Below are 23,222 nucleotides of genomic sequence, written 5' to 3'. Positions count from 1 at the left end.
AAACAGAAAGAAAACAGCTTGATTGGCCTTTTAAAAGAAAATCCAATTCATAACAAATCCTATTTTAACTTGTTAGCTGAGGAAGATGGACGTGAGCATTTAAGGGAGGGCAGGGAATGGAACATCTTATTTGTATAATGCCTCTTCACATCACGGCCACGTGTTAAATTCCAAGTATCATGTTGTAGGGCAGTCTAAAGTTCTATTTTACAGGTAAGCGAACACAGTTAATCAAAACAGCGCCTCTTGGCACAGACAGAAGTCATACACTTGAATGGTTGTGAGAGGAATCTGGAAAGCTGGAGGTCCTCCTCAAGCTCTGTTGGGAAACAGTCCCGAGTATCCATCACTGGAGCCGAGATCTGAGAGCCGTTCCCGTATTAGCCACAGCAACTCCATGTATAGTAATTACTGATCTGACATTTGGCAATTCACTCAAGTTTATTTACAGCACTGCTCTGCGATGTCAAATACTTTGAAAACACAAGCCAAAATAATTGCTTAGCCAGGTCACACATAAAACCATTTTTTAAGTTAATTGCCTGGTACTTCAGATAAACAAAGCAAGATTTAGGCTTCTTTTCCAGTACAGCTCTCTTGCTGCCAATTACATCTGAGTTTCCTGGCTTCTGGCAGCCATCAGCATACTGTCACAGCTAAATGGCTCCAGAAAACAAGTATCCTTGAACAAGAACAACTTGAATGATATGCTTGGGATGGTTATTTAAATAGCACTTACATAAACTAAGAGATGAAGGGCAGTGAGAAGTGAGGTACTGCACGCTGACTGCCCCTTACCTTGAGCAAGGCATACTCAAGCAGCCAGAATAATGGTATATTAGGAAGACTTTGCCAGTTCATTAAACTGATCTAATCAACATATCTGCATTGCTGCAGGTGTACTAGTGTAATTTGCATCGCTGTGGGGAATCAAAGACATTATACTGACCTGGAATTATATACATGTAATTGCATTCATGACCGCTTCCCCTAAAATAGTATGTGCGTGGCATATGTGTATCTTTGAGCTGCAGCCCACAGACAGAACTGCAAATGCAGGGAGCAGCAAATGAAATACAGGAATTAATACCCAAAACAAGACATAATTCCTTTCAACTTACTGGAGGGGTTCTTTTTGTACAAGGCTGTTCTTGGACAAAATTAGGAGTTACTGCTAATAGTTATTCTGAAAAAGGAGGTATTTTGATGGTTTTCTTTGACGTAAACAGGAGGTGAAGAGACTGACTGCCCTAGCTCAGGATTGTATGACTAGACTACAGGTCAGTCTTGCTAACTGAGAAACTGTGTCTGTTCTGCTCTAGGATGTGTATATATATATATGTATGTAGATACATAAATAAAATTTATTTTATACAACTACTCTGGAGTTATTTTGGCTCTCCAGTACTAATAAATAGGGGTTTTCTGTTGTTTGGTTTTGTTTTGTTTTGAAGTTTAGTCAGTGAAAGCAGTGACTCAGATTACACCTTGGAAATAAATCAGTTCACCAACTGTGTTATTTTTAGTCATCTCTCCAAATCTGCAACACTGGTTAAATATTTGGTCTCACAACACAGCAGACAAAAGTTGCAAATAGCACTAAACCCCAACCTACTGATTTGAGCTGAAATAAAAGACAGTCAGGGACCAATCTTCCCATTACTTCTAAATAAAAACTGCATGCCATCTTTTATCCTCTTGCAATAATTAAAAAATAATCCTATTGTTTGGAGTAGCACTTGGTCCCCAAAGAAAGAATTCCTTTCCATCTAAACACATTTTTACTTTTGTTTTGAATCTCTGCCAGGCAGGGAAACCAAATACAGGCCTTCCCCATTTGGTTTCTCCCCCTTCCCACGAGCTCTTTCACCATCTGTGCATGATCATGGCCCAGCCTTTCTTTCTACTCCTGTGAGAAGCACACAAGGATTCCTCCCAAACACGTCTCATCATGGGAACATGTGGCTGCTGGGGATGGCACTGCTGAACTTGGGGTTGGATTGAATGTAACATGAAGCCACTCCCCAGGAGTCATTTGGGGCCTGATGTGGAGGGAGAAGTTGGGGAACTATTTTTTCCTTCCACTCAGGGAAGCACCTCTTCCCCAAACTGCCCTTGTCCAGCCCTGAACTGCGTGCGACAGGGAAGGCACCGTCACTCCCTCTCCTCCCGCTCCCAGCCACCACAGCTGGCACTGAAGCCCGTACAGGTTTTCTGTGCGCTCCCCATTTCAGCAACTGCTCCGTAGACTACTAGAGTCGCTCTGCACGGTTTCTATCTGTAAATCCATACACTAACGAATTCACTGATCACTCTTCTGCATGGCCCTGCTGAACCATCGAGCTGTTACACACCATCCCTCTCCACGGCTGCTCAGCATCTTCCCTGTCATGTCCTCTGCGGGGATTCAGTGCTTTGAGCTCAAAGGCATTAATGCAAGGGAGATGGTGGATGCTGTGGTCAACACTTGGCCTGTACAGATCACACGTTAGTCAGTTTGCAGCAAGCTTCGCTGTGGATAGTTTACACTGACAACGTCTTCAAACAGCAAAAGTGTGAAACTCCCTTCTAAGAAAAACTAGCTTTTCAGAAGCCACCAAAGTACTCAACACTGCAGACACGTGACTACTAACTTCATTTCTGTTCCTCTGCTAAATCTTGAAATGCACGCTACGTGCCTGGAAAAGGGAGTGCTTGCAGGGAACAGAAGTGCAGTTGCACCTCGGACATTGTTTCGTCTGATGACACACTCCCCTCTAGTCCCTGCTGTATCTGCAATTATTGCAAGCATTTGTAAGGACCTGCAGAAGTACTTGCAGAAGGTTCCAGCTCAGGTTATGTTCTCAAGGCTTACTGTAATGCACAGAACACAGTTCTAGCTCTGCTGGGCGCTGTGGAATACACAGTCCAGAATTTGCAAAACGTGCACACATGGAGAGCCACAAATGCTAACTGCAGCTTTCAAAAAGGGAACAACAGCAAAAATAACAAAGTTTTGAGGAACACAATGCAACAAACTCAATCCCAGTACTCACAGCAAGCCGTCGCTGAAATGCAGCTAAAGAGACCACTATGGGTATTTTTCAAAAGTCTAAAGAAATGAATATTACTAACGGAATAAACAGATAGGAAGCCAAAATAGATGGAGCAGTGTGTTCTTTTCCCCTCTCCCACCATTCAGGATCAAGACCAGCCTCTAGTTTGTGCACATACCTGAGCTGTTCTCACTCTCCCTTCAACTGTGCTGAAATCATCCCTGTGGACATTAGTTCCTGGAGCAATGTTATCTACAAAGAAAAAGCCCTTTAAGACTGCAGATCTATTCATGCTTGGTTAACACACCATCTTGAAATAAAAGGGTCTTGGTCCTGCAGCTTTGCAATAAACAGTTAATTAATGCAGCAACGCTGGTGGCAAGCAGCAGAATCTAGTCTGTGATTTTTTTATTTTTCCAAATTTGTGTCATACAAACTATGCTCTAACTGTATTGGTGTGGAATTGATCTCAAAAGGATTACTGATCTCCGGAGAGAGAGGAATAAAAGTGGAAGTGAATACTCCCTCTGCTTCAGAGTGCTATCGGCAAATTACACTTCTACAAGTGACTTAGAGGAAAGAGCTGTAGAAACAGCAGTACGGATGGTCACATTCTGGAAGTCACCAAAAGCTAAAAAGTTTAGCTTAACTCCCAAGGTAAAGAATTAACACAAAGAAGTTGAGCAAGGGACAGAGCACATGTATCACTGTGCCACACTTTTGAACACCCCGTCATGCCCTGATCCCTTCAAACAGTGAAAAATATCCCATTTCCCTGTGGTTTTGATACAAAAAAGAGCATTTTTAGCCGGTCAGTACCAGATCCATGTTTTACATTAGCTGTAGAAAAACAACTGCACAATTTAACACTCCCTGTCAGTTTGCCTTATACTAATTGTAAGGCTTGTAGTAAGTCTCTGTTGTTAAAGGTTCTCCCAGAAGTGCCTGTTGTGCACAGCAGTCGTGGCAACACTGCAGGGTCCAGTAACAGCAAGCACATCCTTGAAGCAGCAGCTCAGTCACATTTGAGTACGTCACCGTCATATAGCAGGGTGTTTATTTAAACACAAAAAAGATTTTTAAAAAAATTCATAATGAGACATTTCATTCATTCCTTACCTGGCAGAGTTAGTGCAGCTCCTCTAGATGTCCTGCCTGAGCTGGTTATGGGAAGCCGACCCGCTTTTCATAGAAGGTCCGCTCTTGATGGTGGCCTGCTGCAAGATCTCCAGTTAGTTTGATCCACTGCAGAAAGCCTTAGGCAAGGAAACTTCTTAACGTCACCAGGCAAGACACAAGCTGAGAACATTTGTTTTAAAACAAACACTGGCAGGAATAAATCAAGACATTCAAAAGGAAATAAAGAGGTTAGGCAGCTTCCATTCACAGACACCAGAATAAGCTTGTTTCTTATTCAATTAGATGATACTACTAACTCCACCCAAAGACATTTCATGGGGGCCTAGGAATGCTTGAAGGATACAGAAGATATATAAAAGATACAACGTATAGCTGCTAGTGTCATTTTACATTGTTCAAAAATATTTTTGTGTGCGTTTGCATCCATTTCCCAAAGTAACACAGCAAAAGGTAACCTAGTCTCACTAACTACAGACCCCGACGTGTGAAAAGGGAACATGCTGGACAGGTGAGGTTTTTAAGTAAAAAAGCAAACCATGGTATTTCCCCCGAATGAGGAGCACAAGATAGCAGGCAGATTTTTGAAATGCTGAATCCTATAAAAAAATTCCACTCCGCTCCCCATGCTTGAATCTTTCCCAGGATAAACTGAAGTGGAGATAGGGCAGCCCAGAAGAGCATCCCAAACAGTCTGCTTCCATATCCTCCCACCAAGCCATTCCAAACCATCTTGGCGTGACAAAAAACCCCAGCTATTCGTGATCCCAGACTGCCTGGCTCAGGGAGGTTTAGTTTTGCCTTTGCTGGAAGCCACGCAGCTCCCTGCTCCCTGCCTCCCAGACCTGGGCAGGTGAAGGGCAGGGCAGCCAGCGGGCAGCCAGGGTGGCAGAGCTCAGGGGTGCCATGGCTGGGGCAGCAAGCGGACACCTGCCAGGCTGCTCCGTGCCCCAGTAGCACATTTGGCCTGCTGCGAGCACCAGTCGCGTGCATCCCTCTCTCTAAATATACGCACACGCGTGATTTATTCTTACTTCAGTTTTTCCACATGAGAATCTAGAGAGAAGGTCCAAAGGGAAGACAGAGAGCCATAGCAGAACTCAAGAGACACAGCCCGCCTCAGTTCTCTTTCCTTTGCTCTTTCTTTTCTTTAGCCACTGTGCTGTAGCAGGACAAAGAAACTAATAAATCTCCTGCGAATGCTAATGGATCACTTTACAGTAGACATAAGCCTTGGGGAAAACTCTGTAAGACTTCCTTTTGCCTTTGGGATTTAAGCTAACATCTTTGCGCTGGGACAATAAAGTTTTTCCTCAAATCCTGAAAAGAAATGCAAGAAAAACTGACAGACTTCCCACCGCACCGAGGGGAGCTAGACAGCATTTACCCTAACTCCAGAAAACTGGGCTTTGCAACGCACACCACAAACCTCCTTCCGGTAACCCCTGATGTGCTACTTGCACCGTAAAATCTAGAGGAATACAGCCAGGAAAGCAACTTCTTCACCAGCACAGCTAAAACACACCTCACCAGTTTCTTGCTAGCTAGTGCTCTGTAGCACATTCCTACCTCTGTAATACCTGTGGTTATGCCAACTGATAAACACAAGTAAAATCTCATTTCAGTAAAGCTCTATTCCTATTAGAAAATAAAGGTATATATAGGAAGCAACGGAGCGAGGGTGACAAACACTTGAACCGTGAGTTAACTCAGACTGGGCATGGGCAAGCTTCCCTAAAGGTCCAGGGTTTATTTCATTCCCCTAGCACATGCGGTCTACACTGCTAGCTCCCGTCCCCCCTGACGGGACACCTCACCCCTCAGGGCAGAGACGCGCCTTCTACATCAGTCCTCACACCTTCTACATCAGTCCTTCAACTGATGGGACCACTCAGGTCTACGCGTCACTTCGTCCTCGTGAGCAGAGCTGAAAAGCCCTTGTCACTCCGTAGCTTTTCGCCTAGATTAGATCCCCCTCTCCACCTCCCTCCCCTAAAAAAGGGAAATGTCCTCCCAGCCTTTTCAGCAGCCCTGGCCTGGGATATCAGAAGGAGGTCAGTACAAATAAACTGTCTCGCCTCTCCCAACTCTCTTGTGAGCTCAGGTTTTCTCCTTCAGCCCTTCCTGCTCCATAACTACCTTAACCTCCCCAGCCTCCACCCTCCCAGGGTCATTTCTTGGCCTACCTGGGGACCATTGCCTCCTACATTTCCTAGCTCATTTTTTTTCAGCATGCCGGGAAGTAGGCAAACTATCAGATGCCTCTTGACAACCATTGATCATCGGGCTATCGGTCCTTATGGGACCAGAATTTGCAAGCAGGCTGTGCCCTCTAGGCTAGCCCAGCTTGGGACAAGGGTCTTGTTGCTATGATTAAGACCTCTGCTACATTTCAGGAAATCGTGAAGGAGCAGAGAGGCCTAAAAAGTTGGTGTTAAAAGACAAACATTAAATAAGATGGCATCAGCCCTAAACAGAAGGAGTAAGCCAGGAATGATGATACTGGGATGCAACGGAGAAACGAGGCACCTGACTTAGGACAGGGTTTCAGCAGGGAGTGAGATGCTGCCTACTCCTTGGGACAATCCCTTCCCTAAAATCTCTGCCATTTCCCAATTTCCCAGGCTTGTCAAATGTAAAAGCTTAGCTCTTCCATCACATCATGCTCTACACACACAGCCTTTGTGTGCCCTAGGAGGAGCCTCTGCCCGGGAGAAGCTGAAATTGCCGGCAGCAGTTGTTGAAATCATTCCCCGTGCTGAGCCATGGCAGACACGCAGAGAACCTCATTCTGCATTGCAAAGAGGTTTGAGAGATTTGAAGCTGAGGAAGCCGCACGTGTATATTGTATTTCACATTGCAGGAGGAGGATGCCTTGAGGACAGCAGGCATGTTAATCTTCTACGCATATCAAAGAAATAATTTTAAGTAATCCAAGATACATTATCTAGCCAGTTTATAAAATTTTCCATTTCCTTGGTCTGTAGAAAAGCAAGTGTTAAATAATCAAAATATAATGTCGGTCAGCTTTTTAGAAAACCTCTGCATCACAATATTTAAATATATCATTATGTGCTTTTTAAAAGCCTGATTGGAAAAATTACATCATTTGGGATTTTCTCAACATTTGGTGCGTCAGCTCTCAGTGTCTGAGCCCTATAAATAGATGTTTGGACCACCTCAATACAATTCATGTACGCAGTTTTTCCATAATCCACTTAACTCTATTATTCAAATAAAGTACAACTGGATCTTTTCTTGGGAACAGGGATTATGCAATGCTCAGTACAGGAGGTTCAAGAAAAACAGTAGAAAGCCAAACATGAGCTGCAAACACTTGCAGAGCAGCACGGTTTGTTTATATTTATTTATATGCTGTATTTCCATGTCTTTCTCACCTAACAGCCACCAGCTCCTTTTGCCTCTTTTGATCTACCAAACTCTTTCTCTGTCATGTCTTAGTACACCAAGAGTGTGGCCAAGCAGTTAAATATCAATTGCCAACTGATTAATAATGAAAATGTAATTGCAGGATGATCAAAACTTTGATATAAGTAGATTCCTATGCTGCTAGGAATTCCTGTTTCAAATTAAAATTATAAACCCCTATAGTACTGATGAGATTTTGCCAAAATCCACTGAATTCTGGAGTTTGTTAGAAAACCAAAATATTTACAGTTTCAGGTCAGAGATGGCTAAATACTATGAGCATAGCTTTCCACACACAGAAGAGTTTTTCTCTCATATTTCTAAAAGGCAACTGCTATTAATAGGCTCCCTTAACCTCCTTAAGAGCCTTCCAGTTACATGCGAGTAGAATACAAATATAAAAATACGCAATCCAGCAATGAGAACTCTGAATGAAGCCTTTGAAAATATACTGTATAACACTACTTTAATATACACACATACATATAATACCTATACGTATCTAAACCATATTTGAGGATGAATTTCATTATCCGTGTCTTCCTTTTCCTTATATACTGAATATATCAATTATTCACCTAGTGTGAACCACTTGAGTAAACAGCTCTCTGCAAGATCTGAGTATGTAATTTGATACAATATATGTTAGCATAAAAGAAAGCTCCAGGATAAAATGCATTTAGATGGATTCTTCTCTTCATAAAAATGAGGTTAGGGCTTCTGGTCAGTTCAACACTCAAAAGCTGTTTCTAAGGATCCCAATTTCACCTCGTGCTTAAGGTTAACTTCGAACCTCAGTAGCCTACCCCCACCTCTCTGGGGAACTCCCAGCTATGGAGACCCATAGGCTGTAAGCAAGTCTCAAAAAGGGCTATTTTTAGCAGAATGCAGTGTAGGTTATGGAGTTATGTGTTATGGGGATGAAGACATCAAACGAAGCAAAAAACCTTGGAGAACATGAGGGAGGTAGAAAATACCAGATACTGTCAAATACCTACTGACAATTATAATGGGATATAATGTCACCGTGTTGGCACCACAGAGGAGACATTTTAGGAACTGTCTTTCCTTTTCATTAACCCAAGCCCTCTGGAATTAGACACCATGAAATGCACACGTAGAGGGGAAGGGCCTTCCCAGGAGGAAGGAGCAACTTCAGCAGGGAACAGAGGCAGAGCCACAGTTCTCAGTACAAGTCAAATGGGGGACTGCCAGTGGTCACCAGGGTGGCTCTTCTCTGAGATGTCTTCTGCAGTGGGGAGATACAAGGAAAATAAGTCCAGAAGAAAAAACATCCACTTAAAATAGTAAATAAGTAGCAGCGAAGGCTCTAACAGTAAAATAACCGCGCGGTTTTTGTCTGCCTTTCCACTGAATCACAACTCAGAAAAGACTTTTTAGCCCTCCCCAATTCTTAGCTTTCACCACAGGACTGTCTAGCACCAGCACCAGCAATCACGAGTAAGTGCTTAACTGGAGTACTGGCAGCCATTAGCATTTTAATGAGAAAGTTCCTAAAAGCCAGAATCTGCTTTAGTATCACCATTTCCATTCTTTTCCCATTCTGTTTTCACCGGACTGGCAAGAGACATTTCACTTTAAGTGTGATTCAGAACTTCAATTTCAGAAAAAATATCTCCATAGATACACACCTGTTTCTTGCAACAAAGTGCCAGTTCTCCGTGGCTCTGCTTTCAAATGTTAAGTGCTGAAAGACAGTAAAAATGCCTTGCCTCAATCACCATGATAGATTCATTTTCAGTTTTTAGCCAACAGCTAAAACATACAACAACATTTTCCTCTCTGCAAGGATAACTGGAAGAGCCCAAAGGAAGTAATCTAAAAATCCAACTCGCGATGTAAAAGAAAACTTCATGTAGAGATACATCCATTCTGTAATACCAAAAGGGAGGATTTAGTGTGAATTTTTGTCAAAACGAGAGACATTCCAAAGGGTATATATTTGAAAATAGGAGATACATGGCCCATATAAATATGCAAAAGTAGAATATACTAATACAATCTCTTAGCGTAAAATGTAACACTTGTTGCAAGTTTAACTCTTACATTTGCAATGTAAAGAAATTAAGAGCAAGATATTTAATTAAAAATTATATATATGTATTATGTTACATGTATTCTTTCATTTAACACAAGTATGCCAATGTTACATAAGAAATCCCAACCCTTCTTTAGGAGGCATTAAAAGGCATTAAACAAGAATAATTTACAGAACACAAGTCCAAATACCTTATACAGACAGCGCACGTTCAGAACATAAAGCATATCCAAGGTATCAAACTTTTCTCCAGCTAGACTTGACATGTACCCACCTGACTGGTGCTCCTCATTATAATGAAAAAAGGAACCGCACATCTGCTCTGCTAAAGAAGATTAGAGAAGTCTGGATTGACTGGATTAATCTATCCATACAGACGATATCATTAGTTAGAAATGCACGGCTGGGGTTAGAGGTAAAAGCCCACAAGTGATTTTTGATTGTTATTTAACTCCTGTTTCTAGAAATGGGAAATTATATCTACCTTGTGACTGTCTCACATTCTGATTTCCACTGTTACACTGTAAAGTCATGATCACATCTAAATGTTTGCTTTATAAACTATGAAGAAATGTAGGTTGCACCTGGACTTCTTCCACTGACTCATGGACTTATAAATAAAGCCCACAAGTCCTATAAAAACATAAACTCGCTTGACACACGCGAGTTCAATAGCTGATTCTTTTTGGAACCCGTGATAATTTCGGCATCTGTTTGAAGCACTAGTAGCACCAAGTCTAGAGCTCTCCGCCATGCCTCTGTCTTGGCTGTAACATTATCGCAAACCTTTAAACCCTCCCCGTGGTCAGCGAAGGGAGCAGAACCACCCCTGAGCAGATCGCCTCTTCTAAACTCTTTCAATATGTACGCTGAGGGAGAGCCACAGTCAGCGGCTCTTTTGAGGTGATGATCAACTGAGGTGCACGCTTCCAACTCCGATGTAGCTTTTGCAGTGTTACACATAACCGCCGAAAGATACTGCTTCCAGCCACTTGCTAGTGCTTGGAGCACAACTGATTTATACTCCGTCGCAGATGCTACCAGCCAAGGATTGTGAAACTCTTTCACAGCATCTTTATTTGCTGGTTGTAAAGGCTGTTCTGCAAGCATCTGAATGTGACTAAGGCACAAGAGCTCCACTGCACCACCACCAAGAAAAACCTTCTCGTCATTTAAAGCATGATGGAGTCGATACACTAAGGTCCAGAACTGGTCTTCAATGAGCTGCATCTTTGAAGCTACAGTAGTGGTGAGCACGGCCGTGAGCAGGGGAATTCCTCGCGCTTTTATCCTGACTGGCACGAGCTCACCCAGATCCACTGCACGCCCATCGCAGGCCTTCCACAGCTCCACTTGGGCCCTGCTCCCCACACAAGAAGCATTCAGCTGGGTGAGGTACGTCACTGGCTGGGCGCTGGTGACTTCCCCAAAGGCACACAACACATCCCGAGCCACAGAACCAATTACCAATATCCTGTTTGCTATGCATCTTTCCATTAAGTTTTCGCACACGTTTCCTTTGACCAAAACCAAGTCTACTTCAAAGCTTAGCAGAATGTCTAACATACTGCTTAGCCACAAGTCTCCCGCTCTGCCTTCCTGTAGGCTAGGATGTTCCAATATGGTCCTTACGTTACACGGTCTATTAAAACCTAAGTGACGATATTGTTCAGTTAGGTCACCATCTATCAGCAGAATCCGAAGGGGTTTCTCTTCAAAGTATTTGACAATTGTGGCTTGTTCTGGTGGTACTAACGTGACAAAGCCTGGGGAGACACAAGAATAGCTTTCAGGCAGGCCCAGTAAACAGCATGTCACAATTTCTGCAATATTCAACTGGGAAGAGCCACTGCATTCTGCTCTCTCTTGTTGATATGCAACAATGCTTTGTAGCAGTTTCGTGCTAGTCTGATTTCCACGGCTCAGAGTCATTGCCAGGTGTCCTAAACCATAACATTCACATGAATCTGCTGATTGTCCTGAAAGGTATCCCTGAAAATTACCTTGCTGACTTGAAAAACAGCTTTTTCCTAGAGTGCTGAAGTACCTGCTGTGGGTTAACTTTTGTTTGGTACAGCTGGATGCGATAACACCACTTCCAGAAATGACAGATGTACTTTCGTCACTCACTGGTTTGACAAGAGAACCTATTGAACCAAAGCCAGCCAAAGATGAAACCAGGCACTTGTTACAATTACAATCATCTTCTTGATGGGAACAAGGATTTACTGGAATTACTTCTTCTGGTGCAGAAATATCTTTCTGAAAACACAGGAAACTCTGAGGATTTAGAAGACCACCATGTCCAATTTGGCAAGTTTTGCCTTTAAAAGCGTTTGGCCTAACACTGCTAGGACACAGCTCTTTGTTTACATCATGTATTGATAGTTGAAGACAGTGGGCTCTCTCACAGCAAGAGTTCAACCCCTCAGACATCACGGATACTATTGCTGAAACAGGGACATTTTGCTGGAGGCACTCCAGTACAGCATTACTCCACGCACCAACGAGAAACAACAGGGTACTCATCCCAGTCTTAAACTCCTTGTTTTGCGCCTGAATGGTTTCATTAAGAAGCTGTCCAGCGGCGCTAGTTAAATCCAAACTTTCGATCAGTCTAACAGCAGAACAAATCAATGTGCTTTGGTTGGTGCTTTCATCCACAATGAATTTACATGATTTGGTTGGCCCCAATAATGTTCTTCCAGCTAACGCTAAGGATGAGAGCTGCTGAAGTCCAATATGTCTTCTCGCATTCACATCCCTGAAAGCCATGGGCAGCAGGCAGCATCTGTGAACAGAACACAAACTTATTGCCCCATCCTCACAGCACTCCAGAGCATATATTACCAAAACCTCAAATTAACAGTCTAACATTGAACCCAGCTCTCCTGTGAGGCTGTCTGTATAAAACAGTTCATCGTCCTGTGCACTTATTATGAGATAGCGACGCACATAGTTGCTGAAATGGCGCATTGCTAAAATACCATGGGATTTTTTTCTTGCTTGCAGATAGTACAACGCTGGTAACTCCAGGGGTTTCTTAAACATGAAGCAGTACAGATTCTATAGAACTACCATTTCTCTCCTGACCGGCTATCTGGAATTTCACTTATTTGCCTTACTTGGAGCAGAAGTTCCTTAGAGCAGAATTATGTGCAAAACCAAAGCGCTCTGTACAGATCCATCTTGGTACCACTGACTTTAACCTTCAAGTCTGGAAAAACATAATCAAACTTATTTTATTCCAATTCTATTTATTCCATTTAGCATGCATCAATACCTCATTACACGTGCATGAAAAGGAATTATTCTTTATACCCCACAAAGCAAACTGCCAAGACTTCAAAGTTGTGATCTACTACTCAGTTTTGACATGCCAAAAATAAGTCTTCTTTCCCTTGAAATCCCTTCCACACCACACTCCTGTGGCAGACCACATGGATTAAACTAAAGCTTCCTTTTTTTTTCTTTTTTAAATGAAAAAGTATACAACACCAAGAATTAAGAAGCCTTAGCCATATACCTTTTTTGCTCAGATACAAATAATTTATTTAATCTCCCTAAAAATCCCTTTGCATAGCTATTCCAAATAAAAAAGAAACCTCTTTTTCCACCCCACTCAATGAAAATCCATCTGAATATTCACTCAAATGAAGACAAAGTGTGAATTTAAAAAGCAGAGTAGGCAGTCAGAAATAACCTTTATATCCTGACAGAGCTAAAGTTCTAGTCTAGCCCAAGCTGACAACAGAATTTCCCTTCAATTATTAGATACACCTTGAAGTACCAAAAGAATCATTAACCAAGAAATTATTTCAGTCTATCGTTATCCATATTCAACAATTCAAGAAAAGGACTTTTAGAGAAGCGAGTTCTTTTGGCTTTAAAACTGCACTGGGAGTGCACATCTGAAAACCTCCATCCCACCTGCTGAAGGGTTTTTCTAGAAATTTTTCTTGGAAATATGTTCTGATAATGGCCTAGCCATGCTATGTAGCCGTATCGGTACGTCCCGTAGTAATAATAAAAAAGCCTCTTTTTTCTTAACTGGAGTCCTTAGCTTAGTATCTCAGGTAGTTTGTTTTGAAACAAACAAAAAAAACCTGAAGTGATTAAATAATAATCATTGGATCATGGAATCCAATATGAAACACGTTTCCCCCACTTCCCCAAAAACTCATTCCATCTGATTTCTCTTAAAGATTTACTAAGACAGTAGTTTTGTTTGGGTTTGGTTGATTTGGGTTTGTTTGTTTGTTTTTGTGGGTGGTGGTGGTTTTGGGGGTTTTGTTTGTTTGTTTTGAGATCACTGTTTCTGAATTCAAGCAGTTCTCAATGATAACAGTCACTGTTCTTCTCAACCTGCTCATTTCAACAGAAAGAACAAATAACCGGTTTGTGGTTCTCTTCATAAAATTTAGGAAAGAGATAAATTACCTATGCTGAAAGGCCAGGTAATGCTTTCTCACTCCCTAGGTCCTTGGCACGTAGTTCTGGGCAGAAAGCCCTGCTGCTGTTTGCATGGGAGACAACTATAGAAGCACTGGTGGGAAAGGGGTTTCCATTTTCCAGTACAGTGAACTTCTTACTCCCCAGTCACTCCCAAATGAGGGTTCAGCTCAGCAGTATGAACCACTGTCATATTAGAATGGTGTTTTTATTTCAACGAATGTGAAACCAAGACTGGTTACGAGACATTAATTACAGTTAGTGCAGCACCTTCTATCACATCAACACGCTTCCACCAAACCTCAAAGCAGCCAACTACAAGTTACTTACCTAAAGTTTTCTCTGAAATTTAAGTTGAAAAACATGCCCCCTTACTTTCAGCTTAAACTCATACTTCAAAACAGTACCTTCATTTTGGACACCAGCCTGTACTCCTGCAGATCCATAAATCTGAACCAAATGGACCCGGGGCTTGGCTGCAAAACCAGACGAAGGCAGGGGCATGCACTTACAGGAAAGAATGTTTTTATTTCACTGCTTGCACAACCTCTGGCACGTGTGACTTATGATTTTGTGACACTCCCCCCCATTTGTTTTATGCATGTTATTTTGGCAAGAACATCACACTATCCTATGCTGTAGGAACCACTACACAGCAGACCCAAAACTCAACTTTTCATCCCCCCCATCCCCTGACCTTTTACCTCTTTTTCCATCCAGTCTGAGGTGGAAAAGGTAAAGGGCTGAGTGGAATTACATTTTGGACTCAAACGCAAGTGAGGTCAGCAGAGAGAAGGAGGCATCCGGGAGAACGGATGAACAAACTGGTAGTGAAGGACAGCCGTGCATGAGACGCCAACTACAGACGGCTTCTGCTGAGTGAACTTGCATGCTGACCTACTGCTGCCTGCCTCATCACCTGTCTCTGCAAGCAAAACTCGACCTTACGTTCAGTTTACGTTTACACACACAGGTTTTAGGGGTCTCAAGTGAAGAACTCTGGGATACAAGAGCTATGCCAAACACTTAGTACACACGTTCTTTTACAGCATCCCAACCACAAAGGCTAAACTAATACAACAAAATTTTAGATCAGTTTTCCAAATTAATGTATTTCTGTGAAACGCTGGCAAAAAGGAATCTCACACGCGTGCATTCACTTGTGCCAGCACTGGTGCACAATGACTGGCAAACCGGTAGAAAATGCTCTGCTTGCAGCTAAACTCCCAAGCGTTCGGGTAACTGTCACGACTTACCCGCTCTACCTAGCAGCCAGCTCTGGTACCACCAGCCTAGGAAGAGACATAGCTTTCTAGATTAGTGTAGCCGAACCCGAACGGCCATGCTGAACCAGCCCCGCGCCACTCGCAGCCTAGAAGCGGCAAGCAGCCAGCAGGCAAGCCGGGAGGCGGAGGGCAGCCCGGCAGGAGCCGAGGCGGCTCAGCAGGCGCCCCGGAGCTGCCCTGCCCAGGCCTGCTGCCGGCCCGGCCGCTTCCTGCCGGCTGGAGGGCGGGCCCAGGCCCCTGGCCGGCCCCGCGGCAGGCAGGTGCTGGTTCCTCACCGATTCGGCGGGGTTTTCCTCCGCTCCCCGCGGCCGGAGCTGAGGCGAGGCGAGGCGAGGCGGGTCGGGCTAGGCTGAGGCGGGCTGGCCCCGGCAACGGTCGGCCCCGGCAACGGTCGGCCCCGCCGCGCGCCGCCAACCGCCGCCGCGCGCGCCGCAGCCCCGTTGCCAGGACACCGCCGCCGCTTGTTTGCGCCCGCAGCGGGCGGAGCGGCCCCCGCGCTCTCGCTGACATCACGAACCCGCCCGCCTGCCATTGGCCGGGGCTAAGGGAGGGGGGCGGGTTCGACGGTACGTCCGGCTCGTTCATTGGACGTCTCCGTGCTCGGCGCGTGCGGCGGAGGGCGCAGCGAGGCGGGCCGGGCCGGGCCGTCAGGAGCGGCGGGGCCGAGCGGGCCGTCCCGACGCGGAGTGGCGTCCCTGTGGCCGCGGCCAGATGGTGAGCGTCCCCCCCTCGCCGCGGGCTCCCCTTCCCCTCGCCGCCTCCCGCGGAACGGCTGGTGCAAGCTCCCGGCTGTGCCCGCGGCGCCGGCCGGGGCTCGGCTTCCCCAGGGCCCCGCAGCGCTCTGCCGGGCCCGGGCCCGGGCCTCGGGCGGGCGGGCGGGCGGGCGGGCGGGCAGCCGTCGGGCTCGGAGGGCCCTGGGCAGCTGCCGCGGGGACCGCCGGGGCCGTCTCTGCTGCTTGGTTGCCTCGCACAACGCGGAAGTCAGCACCCCGGCCAAAAAGGGAGAGCCGTCGTGTCCCGTCCCCCCCCCCCCCCCCAAACCAAAACAAAAACCCCAAACCAAAACAAAAACCCCCTTGGCACTATGACGAACACCCCCGATGAAACACCACGAATCGCAAAATACGTCACCTGCTTTCCGGGTGTGGGGGTAAGCCGGAGGAAACATGCCCGGTTAATCTTAGCACAGCTTGCTGACCTCCGCCTCGTTCGGACCCCTGCGGCACGTCTAAATGGCATTGGCCAGGCGAGAAGAGGAAACACAAAATGGATTTGCACAACTCGGCTTGGAAATAAACAGAACGGGAAGCAATGCACACGCTACTCCTCAGGATCTTCAACGTTTTCTCTAGATTTGTAGGTGTATAGGCAGGATACGAGAAAAAAGCTTCAGCTAGCGTGTTGGCATTTTTTTCTTCATGGTCAGGAAAAGGTCTCACGTGGGTTTCTCCCAGAGTAGAATATAAGGAGGAAAAACCTGATGCCTGTCTTAATAGCAAGGAACAATCAGGTGCGCCAGACAAATTGGTTTGCAGTCCAACCTGGGAGGGAGAAATCATGTTAAAAACTGAAATTTCATTTCCAAATACAACAAAAATGCAGTCTTCTGTGTTCTGCGCTGGGTATTTAAAAGAGAGATCCCAGCCAAAAAAATGGTAACAGTTTAGCAGAGGTAAGAGGTTGCTCAGCAGTAGCTAGACAACAAATTCCTTTCTTGGTATTTATTTACTTTTATAAAGCCCAAGCAGTTAAAAGTGGGGGTGGGATGTGCTGCCTTTCCTTCCATGAATCTGTGCAGATTCAGGACTAAAGGACCAGAATCTATCTGCTGCTGGTTTAGAAGAAAACCTACACTCGAGGAAAACATCTTTCCTGCTCAGTAGGCGGGTGGTGGGGGCGAAACACTCTGTACTGCACTGGCTTACACCAGAAGTAGGAAAGGTCTCGGAAGCATTCTGGATAATAATGCACCAGCAGATTAGTTCTCCTTATGGGACAGCTTTTTTGTTGATCTCGCTGCTACCGCAGCATGGTGTTCCCTAGCACCACAGCTAGCTGGTGGACAGGCAGGCGAGAGCTACGCAGCTCCCTTCAAACTTTGCTCCGACAGAGCAGATGCTCTCAGGCGTCCCATTTCAGTGCTGACTTTGAGGAGTGGCTGAATTTGAGTCCCGCTTACAGTCATGACCCTACACAGCCAGCCTTTTTAGCTGTGAGGATGATTTACTCATGTTTTCCAGGTGAAACCTCTCCTGACACATCACAGCAACCAGCAGAAGGTGCAGAGGGTCTTAAGTCACCTCAGCAGAGCGTTCATTTTCAGACTGCTGCCTGTTTTTCTGGCATTACTCCTTTAATTGATGATCTTTACATTTAAAACAGAAAACATGAAGCCCAAATGCGTATTCCCCAGTAACAAACTCTTCAGTTTGCTTTCTTTCTACAGTAACCTAAGAAAATGAGCACAGAGACCCAGTGTCCACCACTTGCACCAAAGAATGTCTCTCACTTCTGCTACAGCTTTACTGTTGTTATTTATAATTTAGTTGTGTTTTGAATTTTCCCTACAGTGGGCTATTTCTTACCTTTTCTCTCCTTCACTTTCTGAAGGCATCCAACTATAGAAAACCTGGCTTAAGCACAGCCCAGCGGAAGAAAAGTGGCTTGAAACCTGAACTTACAGAAGAGCAAAAGCAGGAGATCAGAGAAGCTTTTGATTTGTTCGATACTGATGGATCTGGAAGCATTGACATAAAAGAACTGAAGGTTTTCAAACTTTTTTTTTTCTTGGATGGAAATACCTTTGATCTCAAAATTGTAGCTGCTTTTTCTGTTTGTCCGTCCCTAACTATTTTAAAATAGTTTTGGAGTACGAACAAGAATAATGGCTTGCTGTTGTGACCGAATCTGGGGTGTACTACATGGTTAACTTGAGAAAGCTCTGTATGTAATACTGCAGAGCAGAGAGGCTTCTCTGGTACATGGATAGTAGGTCAGATAGCTTTGAATATCTGAGCATCAGAGGAACTAAACAGTTCCTCTGTTTAGGTACACACAATACACGTTTCAGTTTTCATGACTGGCTAAGTCACTTTTGGGAAGTGGACTTTTGTTGTTTCAGGATGAATGGCAGAATATAAAATTTTTTCTTCATCTTGGAACTAAACACACAGATTTTGCACACGTTCAAGAAAGATACAACCATATTTTCACATACGTAATCCAAAAATTACCTGGTTTTTAATTTAAAAAAGAACAAAACAGAGATCCGAGTTGCATTTCAGTAGCAATTCAGGTAGCATGTATGTGCACACGCATACACACAGTAGTACAAGGGGGAAGATTATTCTCAGTTCTCTCCTCGTGTTTTTACTTGTCTGATCTTTTTTTAAGCGTGAACCTTTTATCTTAATTATCTCCTTGACCCTGATTTCTCACATACACTCTGCCTCAATTTCTGCGTATGTAACCTAGAAGCATGAGTTACCTAAGCCTGTGGCTTATCTCAGGATTTATTTGGAAGTACTTATGCTTGGTTAAGGAGAGTATGTTCCCTGAATGCAGATTATACATCTTAAAATGTAGTTCTTAAAATGGACTGAAACGTTTTAGCATCAACTATTTAATGCTATGTTTTTCAAAATTGATTCAAAATAATGGATATTTTACAATAGAAGGTGTTCCCCTCCGAAAGACAAAACAGAACAGTTTCAGTGGTCCCGTTGCAAGAAACTGGTCAGAAAACACACTTCAGTTAAATGTTAAGTTTCTGGTGAGTTGGTACTTTCCAGTAGAAGAGTGTTTAGCAAGAAAATTTCTGCCTAATATTAACTACTGATTTCCACTAGAGCATATAGAAAGAACAAATGTTCACAGTTCAAATCTTCTTCCAGTTACATGTTCTTGAAATTTCAGTCTCTGAATTAAATACACTGTAATCACCTGGCACACCAGGAAGATTACTAATAAACACCCAAGTAGCAAAATCATTGTTCTAGGCTGGCGAAATGGCAGAGCCTGGTTTTAAACAATGTTAATGGTAAGCATTTGTACAACAATCTACACAACTGGTTTTACGGTAAGAGTTTGCGCTTGTGCTCTGTAAGGCTAAGAAGGTTTGCTTTGCTTTTCCTCAGCTAGCACAGCAGTCAGGCTTTGCTTTGCTGAGGCTGAGACACTTGGGAGTACTGTCAGCTCCCACCTCCTCCCGCTCCCCCCTCCCCACCACCTAGCCAGAAGCGCCCAGAGCTATGCACATGGATTTCTTTTCTCTCTTGTGTACTGGATTGTGTAAGTTAACTGCGTGTAATTCTGCACCCATCAAAATTAACGGGCATTCTGCCCTGAATTTCAAATGGAGTGAGATCATATCGCTAGTCTCCAGCCTCCCTTGAAGTCCTATTTTGATAATTCAGTCCCTTTAGGAACTATGCAGATTGGAGCCTTTACCTAATTCAGACACAAAAAGTTTCTCTTAGTTGCAGAAATATATCCATGTTCCACATCGATCTAAAGAGAAAATATGTCTGAGTCTTAAGAATATCAAACCTACGCTATTACTGTTTGGAAAGATGAAACAAGCTGGTAAGAGATACCAAGATGTTTTCATTGCAGTGAGTTATTATTACAGTTTTGGGTGAGGAAATTAAACAAGCTTTAGTGCAGCTGCTGGCACTATAATTCTGGTGGCCTCCTAACTGAATTGCTTTTTGGCGCAGGTTGCAATGCGTGCTTTAGGCTTTGAGCCAAAGAAGGAAGAAATTAAGAAAATGATAGCAGATATTGACAAAGAAGGAAGCGGCACCATTGATTTTGAAGACTTTTTGGCTATGATGACACAAAAAATGGTAGGAATTCTTAATAGAAATTCTTGTGACGGCATAAAAAAATACTGAAAAGGAGTATCTCGGTGGCAGGTGTTTTCTAACTAATGTATGTTTTACTCTTGTTTTAGAGTGAAAAGGATTCAAAAGAAGAAATCTTGAAAGCTTTCAGATTATTTGATGATGATGGGACAGGAAAAATTTCATTCAAAAACTTGAAAAGGGTTGCCAAGGAGCTGGGAGAGAATTTAACAGATGAAGAACTTCAGGTAAATTCTCATTTGCCAGAGCTTTTCTAACCAGCACAGACCAATCCTGTAGCTCCTGAGGACTGGGTGGAAATTTATGCCTACGCAAAAGGAGCTGAGAGGTCAGAAATACGAAGAGCAATTGCAGACATAGTTATGTTTTCACATGAAGTGCTTCTGCTTTGTTGTTCTTTTAATGAATGGAAGACCTTGTGTTTACAGTCCAGTGCCTGATCAAATGTACAATATGTTTTGTAGGAAATGATTGATGAAGCTGATCGAGATGGAGATGGAGAAGTGAGCGAGCAAGAATTTTTGAGAATCATGAAGAAAACTAGCTTATATTAATATTTGTTGCCTTGCTATACAGCTGCTCCAAAAGATAACCTGGAAAAGACTTAAAAACTGGGCTTGTGTCTCCTGCCTATTTTCTGCCATATAAAGAAAGTCTGAAAGAACAGATTTTTGGTTCATTCTTCTTTTTCAGCAAATTAATTGGGGAAGGGGGGCTAAAATGAGATACTGCAAAAGTGAAAAGGAAGGATGAACTGAACCTGCAAGGCAGGGTCCCTCCCCACTCCTTGACAATTTTATTGATTGCCATTTTGGACAAAGAACACTGTGTTTCAACTATTTACCTAAAAGACATTTCCCTTGAGAGGTGAAGATTCCCACTGCTGCTGGGAAAGGCCACTTTTGACTTTCCTGAGGCTACAGAATGAAGGTACAAGCCCAGTATTTGTATTCCTCTTAAGGCTTTTTAGGTTATCTTTTGGTATTTGTCTCCTTTTGTTTATTTCCATGAAAGACTCTAAAACCAGTTGTATATCTGTCTGTATTTCTGTATGAAACACTGTTTTCCCTTGGCAAATTGGTTTTGGACCTAATGGGAAGCAAATGTAGATATCCAGATTTGGTTCTTCATTTGGAGCTGCGTGCCATCAGCAGGTGTTCTTCTGTTCATCCGATCATCTGAAACCTAGTTTACTTGAATGTAACCTGCTTGGATTATCCAAGTTTATTGTATAACCAGCTGACATCTTGCGCCATTGTTCTTACTCCCAAGACGTTACAGAGCTGCTGTTATGCCAGGATTTTAGGTACCTAAAAAGTTCAGTTCTGTGGTGCGCTAGGGTGTAAATTTTGTCTTTGGCTGTTTACAGTCAAGTTGCAGGGGCGACTTGCATCTGAAGTGAAAAAATAGCTCACCTGGGACATCTGTGGAACACTGAATATATTTAGATCCATGCAATCCAAATTAATTTCAGACATCACAGGTTTGGGTTTGGTTTGTTGGGGTTTTTTTTTAGGAGTACCTTAATTTTCTTGACTATTTCTTGCGTATACTGTCAATCTAGGAGAGCCACATTTCCTTCTCTATTATGGTGACAGAGCAGTGACACACAATGTGACATCTGATTATGGGGTTCTGCAGGAGGTTTATCCTTGGGTCCTGATCAGACAATCAGCTTCAAAACTGCAGGGAAATGGTACAGTCCTAAGCCACATCTCTCTCTGATAAGGGCGCCTGAAGGCGAGTTTGTTATTGCTCACAGTGAAGTGGCCAGTAGGTAGCAAAAGATCAGAAGGAGTCAATGGGAAGAGGATGGAAAGAACAGTATTTCACTAGTATCTGTTAAGATCCCTCTCTTCTTTAGACAGCTTCTGCTGCTTGACAGCACTAATGAGGTTTGTAGAAGAAAGGAAGATCCAGCCCCTGGATTAGCTCCTCATTACAGCCGCTTCGGCTCTCCTGAGATGTGAGGGCCCAGTAGGAGCGGAAAGGAGCCGTGTTCACTTAGGTATCTTCTCCTCAGCGTGCAGATGCGGACCTGGCACATTCTGCCCCAGCCCTCTGAGTTTCGTGCTCTGAACAACTCTAAACAGACCCTCTCTAACCTGTACAGAAGTAGGCTGAAACCTGTGGGAGAACAGGGATTGTGTAGGACCCTGGAAAACTCGAGACCTGTGAAGTCCCCTATTAACATATTCAGTGACAGTAGATGTAACCTATAGTACTGTAAGTGTTTTAAAATGTCTATTAACTTTGTATAAGTGTGAAATAAAACTGTTTTGCAAGTTAAGGACTTTGTGTGCTTTATAACTTGGTGTGCTTACTATGAAAACTAAGTTTCCAAAAATAATTTTGAAGTGTTAAATGGTTCACCAAGTACATTTTCACTTTCATTTATCTTTTCTTTCTAAGAGAAATTCTTCGGTGCAATAGTCTATCACATAATTCCTCTCCCTCTTCCACTATGCTGATTAAAAGTTTCTAGTACTAACCACGTATATTCAGAAAGGGAAATTGGAAGTTCTAGTTGATTATGGGGAATCCCAAAGACTATTAGAGTGACTGTACTTTTTTAATGCTGCCACAGGAAGAGATTGATGACTGTTGTTTACCTATGATGCATGTCACTTCTCTCTTCCTGTTCTAATCCCATTAGCTGACTTCTGAAGGTAGGAAAAAGACACACAATCATACCTACCATATATACAACGATGATGAAATGTTATTTCTGGCTTGCCAATTAATATCTTAAGTCTGGAATGTTGAGCAGCGGCTGAATTGGCACAAAACTTGCAAGTGTTAACGTAACAGAACAAGTGTCTCATGCTGCTTTCGTTTGCATGATAGCGAGGGATATCTTGGCCCCCCTTCAGCCACATGCGCCGAGTACGATGACTAGCACAGCAATACTGACAGCAGCCCACAGCAGTGCTGTGGTTCCGCGTGAATTCTTTTCGGT

The 23,222-nt window shown here is 43.7% G+C and overlaps 2 protein-coding genes across 3 annotated transcripts; one reads left to right on the top strand and one right to left on the bottom strand.

The window, feature by feature from the left end:
* Window positions 1–10,293: 10,293 nt before the first annotated feature.
* On the bottom strand, window positions 10,294–15,696 carry BBS12 (Bardet-Biedl syndrome 12). Its single transcript, XM_075709744.1, has 2 exons — window positions 15,674–15,696; window positions 10,294–12,451 (listed from the first exon to the last, which is right to left on the bottom strand). The coding sequence occupies exon 2, from the start codon at window positions 12,433–12,435 to the stop codon at window positions 10,294–10,296; it is 2,142 nt and encodes a 713-aa protein (XP_075565859.1). The 5' UTR covers window positions 12,436–12,451; window positions 15,674–15,696.
* Window positions 15,697–18,139: 2,443 nt separating this feature from the next.
* Window positions 18,140–22,492, top strand: LOC104029263 (uncharacterized). 2 transcript variants are annotated; one of them, XM_009480537.2, is made up of 4 exons: window positions 18,140–18,164; window positions 20,117–20,245; window positions 20,353–20,490; window positions 20,728–22,492. In XM_009480537.2, exons 2-4 carry the CDS (start codon window positions 20,123–20,125, stop codon window positions 20,815–20,817), a joined length of 351 nt encoding a protein of 116 aa, XP_009478812.2. In that variant the 5' UTR covers window positions 18,140–18,164; window positions 20,117–20,122; the 3' UTR covers window positions 20,818–22,492. The 2 variants fall into 2 exon arrangements, with proteins under 2 accessions (XP_009478812.2, XP_075564876.1); XM_075708761.1 differs by lacking the exon at window positions 18,140–18,164 and adding an exon at window positions 19,671–19,688.
* Window positions 22,493–23,222: the final 730 nt, after the last annotated feature.

Source organism: Pelecanus crispus, chromosome 4, assembly GCF_030463565.1.
Source record: "Pelecanus crispus isolate bPelCri1 chromosome 4, bPelCri1.pri, whole genome shotgun sequence".
Classification (NCBI taxonomy): Eukaryota; Metazoa; Chordata; class Aves; order Pelecaniformes; family Pelecanidae; genus Pelecanus; species Pelecanus crispus.
Note: the sequence above shows the minus strand (reverse complement) of the source record. Positions and strands in the feature narration are given on the sequence as shown.

What these genes read in the sequence shown, in the direction of transcription:
- LOC104029263 (XM_009480537.2), top strand. Translation starts at nt 20,123, where the DNA reads ATGCGTGCTTTAGGCTTTGAGCCAAAGAAGGAAGAAATTAAGAAAATG. An exon ending in CTATGATGACACAAAAAATG is followed by an intron (nt 20,246 to 20,352) that starts GTAGGAATTCTT and finishes CTCTTGTTTTAG; the next exon opens with AGTGAAAAGGATTCAAAAGA. An exon ending in TAACAGATGAAGAACTTCAG is followed by an intron (nt 20,491 to 20,727) that starts GTAAATTCTCAT and finishes TATGTTTTGTAG; the next exon opens with GAAATGATTGATGAAGCTGA.
- BBS12 (XM_075709744.1), bottom strand. Translation starts at nt 12,435, where the DNA reads ATGGCTTTCAGGGATGTGAATGCGAGAAGACATATTGGACTTCAGCAG.